This window comes from Melitaea cinxia, chromosome 27, assembly GCF_905220565.1.
Source record: "Melitaea cinxia chromosome 27, ilMelCinx1.1, whole genome shotgun sequence".
Lineage (NCBI taxonomy): Eukaryota > Metazoa > Arthropoda > Insecta > Lepidoptera > Nymphalidae > Melitaea > Melitaea cinxia.
Window position 1 is genome coordinate 851,776 of NC_059420.1, and position 7,272 is coordinate 859,047.

Sequence of the window (7,272 nt, forward strand, 5' to 3'; positions counted from 1 at the left end):
AAGGCCGAGGTACTTCCCCAGTCGGGCTGCTCCAGATTTTAAGCAGGAAATTTCCTGCTGTGCCCTACCTCAATGAAATAATGTTAAAACCCAAAAACCTCCTATTCAGACCTCGCTGAAATTAAAATGGGACCCCATGATAAGCATAAGCTTTACACCCACTAAAAATTGATTAGTTAACAAATATAAAAATTACAGTCAAAACGAGAATGTTCATCTTTTTTTTACAAATTCTCTCGTCTCTTACTTCATTAATTAGTCTGACAATCATTACTCATTGGTTTCATATATTCCGTTGCTCAAAGGATGGTTAACCGATGGTCTATAAGACGAACATTTCAAAAATCATGTCTAAAATATTGATCAGTTTTACAAATCTTGGTTTCTCCTCGTCCATCTTCCTCGGTACAACTTTTTCTCCGATCCTTTGGTTGTTATCTGGAAAAAAAAAAAGCATCAAATCTAATATATAAAATTCTCGTGTCACAGTTTTCGTTGCCATACTCCTTCGAAACGGCTTGACCGATTTTGATGAAATTTTTTGTGCTTATCCGGTATCTAAGAGAATCGGCCAACATCTATTTTTCATCCCCCTAAATGTTAGGGGTAGTCCAACCCCTAAATTTTTATTTTTATTTTTAGACATTTTATGATACAACATTAAAAAATACATACAACCCTAAATTTTCAACCCTCTACCATCAACCCCTATTTTTAAATAGCGTTTAGCGGCAAGACAACGTTTGCCGGGTCAGCTAGTGTTAATTAAAAAAATCTTGAACTATTGTGGTGAGACACGATAGGAGATACCTTGCTGACAATTTCGAGCAGACTGACTGGGTAAGTATTTCTGGTATTATGCTGTGATCTTCTGTAAGGTCGAGATACTGTCTGCTCAAGATTTCCAGGATATTTCCTGCTGTGCCCCATATCATTAAAATTTTTTAAAGATAACGTCTGCTTTAATATTGACAACGCTTTGGCGCAGCAGCAGCAGCTGTGTGGCTACGGCACTAAAGAATTTAGCCACCCCCTCTCTTCTCGTGGGTGTCGTAAGAGGCGACTAAGGGATAACAAGGTTCCACAACCACCTTGGAACTTAAGAAGCCGACCGATGGCGGGATAACCATCCAACTGCTGGCTTTGAAATACACAGGCTGAAGACGGGCAGCAGCGTTTTCGGTGCGACAAAGCCAGTAAGTACTGCGGTCACCAACCCGCCTGCCCAGCGTGGTGACTATGGGCAAAACACATGAGTTCACGTTATTTTTGGCGTAAACTTGTGGAGGCCTATGTCCAGCAGTGGACTGTATAGGCTGTAATGATTGGCGCAGCGGTCACAGCACTAACTGTTGCACTGGCGGTCGCGGGTTCGATCCCCGTTCACGACAGAAATTTTGGTTTTTATTTTCTTACTTTCTGATGATCCAGTCCAGATTTGCGCAATGAAGAATGCACGCAGTATTATTAGCTGCACCTCGTAGTCAGTCAGAACACAATTTTAACTGAGGTAAGGTAACTCAAAATCTGGAGCAGACTACTGCAGTGTGTAGTAGCCTTGATCTTACAGAAGATCACACCTAATAATACTGCTTTCAAGCAGTATATATGTATTTCTGTTGGAGTAAGGTGACCAAAACTCCTGGGGATAGGGTCGGCAACGCGCTTGCAATGCTTTTGGTGTTGCAGAGAAGTTATATATGTATTTACAAAAAAGGGGCGAGGTACTTCCCCAGTCGGGCTGCTCCATATTTTGAGCAGGACATGTCCCGCTATGCCCTACGTCAATGAAACAATGTTGGTTACGATAATATAAAGCTGTATGTAACTTCTCACCAGTTTTCTCCGAGCCAGTCGACTGAGACTGCTCAATCGCCAGCAGTTGCTCCTCGGTAAAACGCATCACAGCGTTCCCGTCCAGAAACACTTGAATAACGTACTCTGATATTGAACTGGACCAATCACCGAATACTCCTATCCCTGGAAGAGTGAAAATTAATATCGATTAGGTGAATAAGGTTTTTTGTTTGTTCCACCACCACCTTGGAACTTAAAAAGCAGACCGGTGGCGGGATAACCATCCAAATTGCTTGATATGAAATACACAGGCCGAAGATGGGCAGCAGCGTCTTCGGTGCGACAAAGCCAGCCCTGCGGTCACCAACCAACCTGCCCAGCGTGGTGACTATGGCAACACACACGAGTTCACGCCATTTTTGGCGCGAACTTGTAGAGGTCTATGTCCAGCAGTGGACTGCGATAGGCTGAAATGATGATGAATGATGTATAAGGTGGTGATCGGCTTATATTAGGACTTCGGCCTGTAACATTCCACTCTTTCTTCGTATAGAGCGTCGGTTTCATATGATTTCATGTCTCATACATTTTTCATACCACGATGTTCATATTATTTCTTAATCAGTAAGGTTACTGTAAATATTCATACCTATACGTGAGCTCTCGCACTACCGGAAGAATAATTCATATGTTAGGGGACATCCATTAATAACGTGAACTCAGAATAGGGGGGCGGGGTCCAATGTAATCTCACCGAATCTCATGTAAACCAAGGGGGGATAATCTAAAATCTCACATAAGTTCAAAAAATATAAAATATTACAGATATTAAAAAAATATATATTTTGAGTGTTCATTATGCCCGCTAAAATAAATGTCATCGCTATTGAAATCATTTAGTTTTTGCTTTGAATTTTATTTAATTTAAATAAATTAACTATGGTATACATCTAAAGTTTATTATTTTACCTATAGGTCTCGGGAATTCCATGGGTATGTGGACGACGTCTGTGCCGCACGTCGCTGAGCTGAAATTGTTTTTGTCAACTTCATAACTCGGCCTGAAAACACATATACAAAATCTAAATTTTTCTGACTCAAGAACTACTCAGAACTTATTCAAATTCAAAAGGGAACCACATGACAAGCATCAGCTATTTAATAAAAATCATCTAAATCAGTATAACCAGTAAAAATTTATGTATATTATAACTGTATTTGAACCCCCCCGCCCCTTTATTTTGCTGTTATTTATAACACAAGAATTAAATTTGTGTGTATCAAAGATATTTTATTTCACGATTCCGTCAGTGAGATCCCACAGCTGGTCAAAGTTCTCTTACTCCGTGTAGGAGAATGTTCAGAGCTTAAATCACCATGCTGCTCCATTACAGGCTGGTTAATATATTCCGTATTATGAGTTATAATCTCTATCAGATGTCTATGATAACAACCGGTACCAACAGTTTATCGTGTTTTCTGAGGCACGGTGGGGAGACCCACAAATACAGATACCCAAACTGGATAGAATCATTTGCACTTATACAAATATCCATGCCGAGTGAGATTCGAACCCAGAATCACCTTTGTTTAAACATACATTGGAACTTGTGGAGGCCTATGTCCAGTAGTGGACTGCGTAAGGCTGCTGTGATGATGATGATGATGATGATGAGAATACATGACATCAGCACCACAATATACAAGCGATGTCAATATTTGATAATGTAATTGTTGCCAAACTGACCAAAGTATTTGACCATTGAGTTGGCAATGTAAGAAAAGGTATCTTTATCACAGAGAACGTCTTACATACCATTTTATTCATAATTAAATAATATTATTAATGTCTATAGCTATACTTTTTTCTTTATACAACTGGGTTGGCAAACAAGGGTACAGTTCACCTAATGGTAAGCGAGTACCTTAGCTTATAGATGTCTACAACACAAGAAGCGTGGCAAGTGCATTAGCAACCACTATATCTGCACAAATCCACCCAGGAGCTCTGGTCACCTTACCTACCACAGGAACACAACACTGCTTGAGAAGAATATTTATTATTTGTCAAGGTGCTTGCCCAATCGGGCTGCTCCAGATTTTGAGCAGTATCTTTGACTTCCATACAGTACTAGAACTTAAATAGTTTATTTATTTACTTAATATTTGTCGTAAAATCAAGTATACTGACAATGCGTCAATGCGACAGTCACAGCACTGGCTTTTGTTTTGTTCAAACAGACGTTCACCGTGTGTTTTTAAAAGAGTAACAGCGGAATTTCTTGCCGATTCTTCTCAGTAGAATCTACATTCCAAATCGACGATTCACATTAACTACAATTAATTCATTAAAATTAAATTTTAATTTGTAATATGAAAATGCTAAAGTACCTTTGAAGACAAATTTGAAAAGGTAATTTTTTGATTGACTGTTTCACCTGATTGTATCCGAGACGTAGAGGTCTGCGTCGCCGTTTAACGATGTCAGTTCTATTAATAACGGTCCAACGTATCCCAACTGCCAGTACGAGAAGTTTCCAGCCCAAACGAAACCGTCAACTGTGTCTAACAGGATTTTATCCGGGATCACGGGTTCCATGTAACTGGATAGAAACGATGATAATGTTGAAACACTAATGATACCTAACAATAACAATATGAATTCCCTTCTCATTTCTTAGATTAAACGCAAAATTTTGTAAGAACTGCAGTTTTTGCGCTCAAATGTATTTTTGCATGTTGACACTTTGACAGTGTCATTTTGACAACTAAAAATGACTTGTGCGTCCAAAAAATTTTACAGTGGAGATCAAATTTTTTAAAAGTTTTAGTAAGTAATTAAATTAAATCTTAGGAATAATAAGCTATTTTACTGTTTTCAATATATGTAATAAAAAAAAATATTATGAGAAAAAATATGACTGGAACAGTTATCAACAAAAATAGCACCCATAACTAGACAGAGAAATTTGTTAGAATTTTTGTCTGTTTGTCTGTGCGATTGAAGTAATGGAGCGTGTGCCATGTCGGCGGTCACACCGACGATCGCGGGTTTGATTCCGGCTCGGCTTCGGTTAGTCCTTGTAGAGCACGTTAAGCCGTCGGTCCCGGTTGTTATCATATACACCTGATAGCGATCGTTACTCATATTGGCGAATATATCCGCCAACCCACAGGAGGAACGTAGTCGATTAAGCTCTGATCCTTCTTCTACATGGGGAAAGAGGCCTGTACCCCACAGCGGGATATTACAGGCTGAAGCGAGCGCGCTGTGAGTTTGTGCACGCTAATTTCAGAAATGGCTTATTCGATTTAGATGTGGTTTTCATTAATTATGCTAATTTAAAGAATCACGTTGAACATGTAAATACCTAAACGATGGTGTTTATAATCGAAAATATACCAAAAGAGTCATATATCCAAAAAAAATCTCTCCAAAGTCACAATTCCACGCGAACGAAATCGTGAGCACAGCTAGTATTCAATAATTTTTCACGTGTAATACTCTCCGTTGTAGTTAGTTTATAGTACTCTCGACGACGATTCAAAACGGCTTTTGGAAGCACACTTAAATTAAATAAATACAAAGTACACATGTCAGAAGTGAAATTTCTTTGGAAAACTAATAAAAAAAAACGTATATATATATATATAACAAAAAGCCAACGTCATTCGGTTTTCCCAGGCGGTCACCCATCCAAGTACTGACCGCGCCCAAAGTTACTTATCAAACTTAAGTAACTTTGGGTGCGTGTGATCGGACGAGAACCGGTGTATTCAACATGGTATGGACGTTTAAAAATTCATGACGCGTGACGCGTTTGACCCCTAAAATTTTACCCCTCATGTACCTAAAGAAGTTCAATTCAAAAATATTTTTCAATGTATTAACATTAAATTTTAATTTAACTACGATGTTATGTTATGAAAATCTTACGAAAAATAATCCAATGTCAGATAGACAGGGCTTGCTCAGGATGTTCATGCATGTATGATAGATGCATTAAGATTTTCAGTCAAATTCTCTCAATTTTTGTTGAGTGGCTAAAGTCGTATGTGATCGGGCGTTGTCCTAATGAAAGACCACACCTTTTCTGTTGATAAATTCTGGCCGCTTAATATTTCTTGCTTTAGTCTAATCAACAATGACAGTTGAAATTCGAATCGATGGTTTAGCTTGGCGGTCATTACAGCCTATACAGTCCACCGCTGGACATAGGCCTCCACAATTTTACGCCAAAAATAACGTGAACTCATGTGTGTTGCCCATAGTCACCACGCTGGGCAGGCGGGTTGGTGACCGCAGTACTGGCTTTGTCGCACCGAAGACGCTGATGCCCGTCTTCGGCCTGGGTATTTCAAAGCCAGCAGTTGGATGGTTATCCCGCCACCGGTCGGCTTTTTAAGTTCCAAGATGGTAGTGGAACTGTGTTAGCTTGGCGGTAAAAGCTTACAATGAATGATGCTCTTTCAATCCTACCATACACTCAACGCCACCTTATTGCGTGTCAACCCGGATTTCGACCTTTGAGTACGATCTCTTTCGTGCATTCTTAGCGTACGCGATCCCGAAATGAGTAAACGCTCAATTAGGTTTCTTCCGTAATTTCACGTAGCACTATATACCGAAGTTTTTTGTGTTGCAGCCTAAGTTTTTTGTGTTGCAGCCTTTTTAAACTGGGTCGAAACTGTTTTATGGTCAATTCTCAGATCTTCAGCTATATCGTAAATACTCAAATGTCGATCTAGCTCCACTTTTTCAAAAATGTCGTCACGTTTATCTGTAACTGAGCGGCATCAAAATGTCCTAACTGAAATGCTTAAACCAATTTTGTACTACTCTTACTGACACTGCATTAGATCCTTAAACGCCACCATTTTTTTTTTCACGGCTGGAGTCGCATTTTTCCCTTTTTTAACCGACTTCCAAAAAAGGAGGAGGTTCTCAATTCGACTGTATTTTTTTTTTTTTTTTATTTTTTTTTTTTTTTTTTTTTTTTTTTTTTATGTATGTTACATCAGAACTTTTGCCCGCGTGGACCGATTTCGACAAATTTTGTTTTAATCGAAAGGTGGTGTGTGCCAATTGGTCCCATTTAAATTTATTTGAGATCTAACAACTACTTTTCGAGTTATATCTAATAATGTGTTTTTACTTGACGCTTTTTTCGTCGACCTACGTTGTATTATACCGCATAACTTTCTACTGGATGTACCGATTTTGATAATTCTTTTTTTGTTGGAAAGGGGATATCCCTAGTTTGGTACCGTGATAAGGAAACTAGGATCTGATGATGGGATCCCAGAGGAATCGAGGGAAACTCTCGAAAATCCGTAATAACTTTTTACTGGGTGTACCGATTTTGATAATTTTTAATTTAATCGAAAGCTGATGTTTATCATGTGGTCACATATAAATTTCATCGAGATCTGATAACTACTTTTTGAGTAATCTTTAATAACGCGTAGTTGCTT

At 38.8% G+C, this 7,272-nt stretch overlaps 1 protein-coding gene and 1 long non-coding RNA gene across 2 annotated transcripts; one reads left to right on the plus strand and one right to left on the minus strand.

The window, feature by feature from the left end:
• Positions 1-205: 205 nt before the first annotated feature.
• Positions 206-4,546, minus strand: LOC123666731 (UPF0669 protein C6orf120 homolog). The gene is made up of 4 exons (XM_045600796.1): positions 4,236-4,546; positions 2,767-2,858; positions 1,837-1,980; positions 206-438 (listed from the first exon to the last, which is right to left on the minus strand). The coding sequence occupies exons 1-4, from the start codon at positions 4,469-4,471 to the stop codon at positions 323-325; spliced, it is 588 nt and encodes a 195-aa protein (XP_045456752.1). The 5' UTR covers positions 4,472-4,546; the 3' UTR covers positions 206-322.
• LOC123666739 lies at positions 1,782-3,082 on the plus strand. Its single transcript, XR_006745316.1, has 2 exons — positions 1,782-2,009; positions 2,773-3,082. It is a non-coding gene; the product is annotated as an uncharacterized LOC123666739 (long non-coding RNA).
• Positions 4,547-7,272: the final 2,726 nt, after the last annotated feature.

What these genes read in the sequence shown, in the direction of transcription:
- LOC123666731 (XM_045600796.1), bottom strand. Translation starts at nt 4,471, where the DNA reads ATGAGAAGGGAATTCATATTGTTATTGTTAGGTATCATTAGTGTTTCA. An exon ending in TACGTCTCGGATACAATCAG is followed by an intron (nt 2,859 to 4,235) that starts GTGAAACAGTCA and finishes ATGTGTTTTCAG; the next exon opens with GCCGAGTTATGAAGTTGACA. An exon ending in GACTGGCTCGGAGAAAACTG is followed by an intron (nt 439 to 1,836) that starts GTGAGAAGTTAC and finishes TTTTTTTTCCAG; the next exon opens with ATAACAACCAAAGGATCGGA.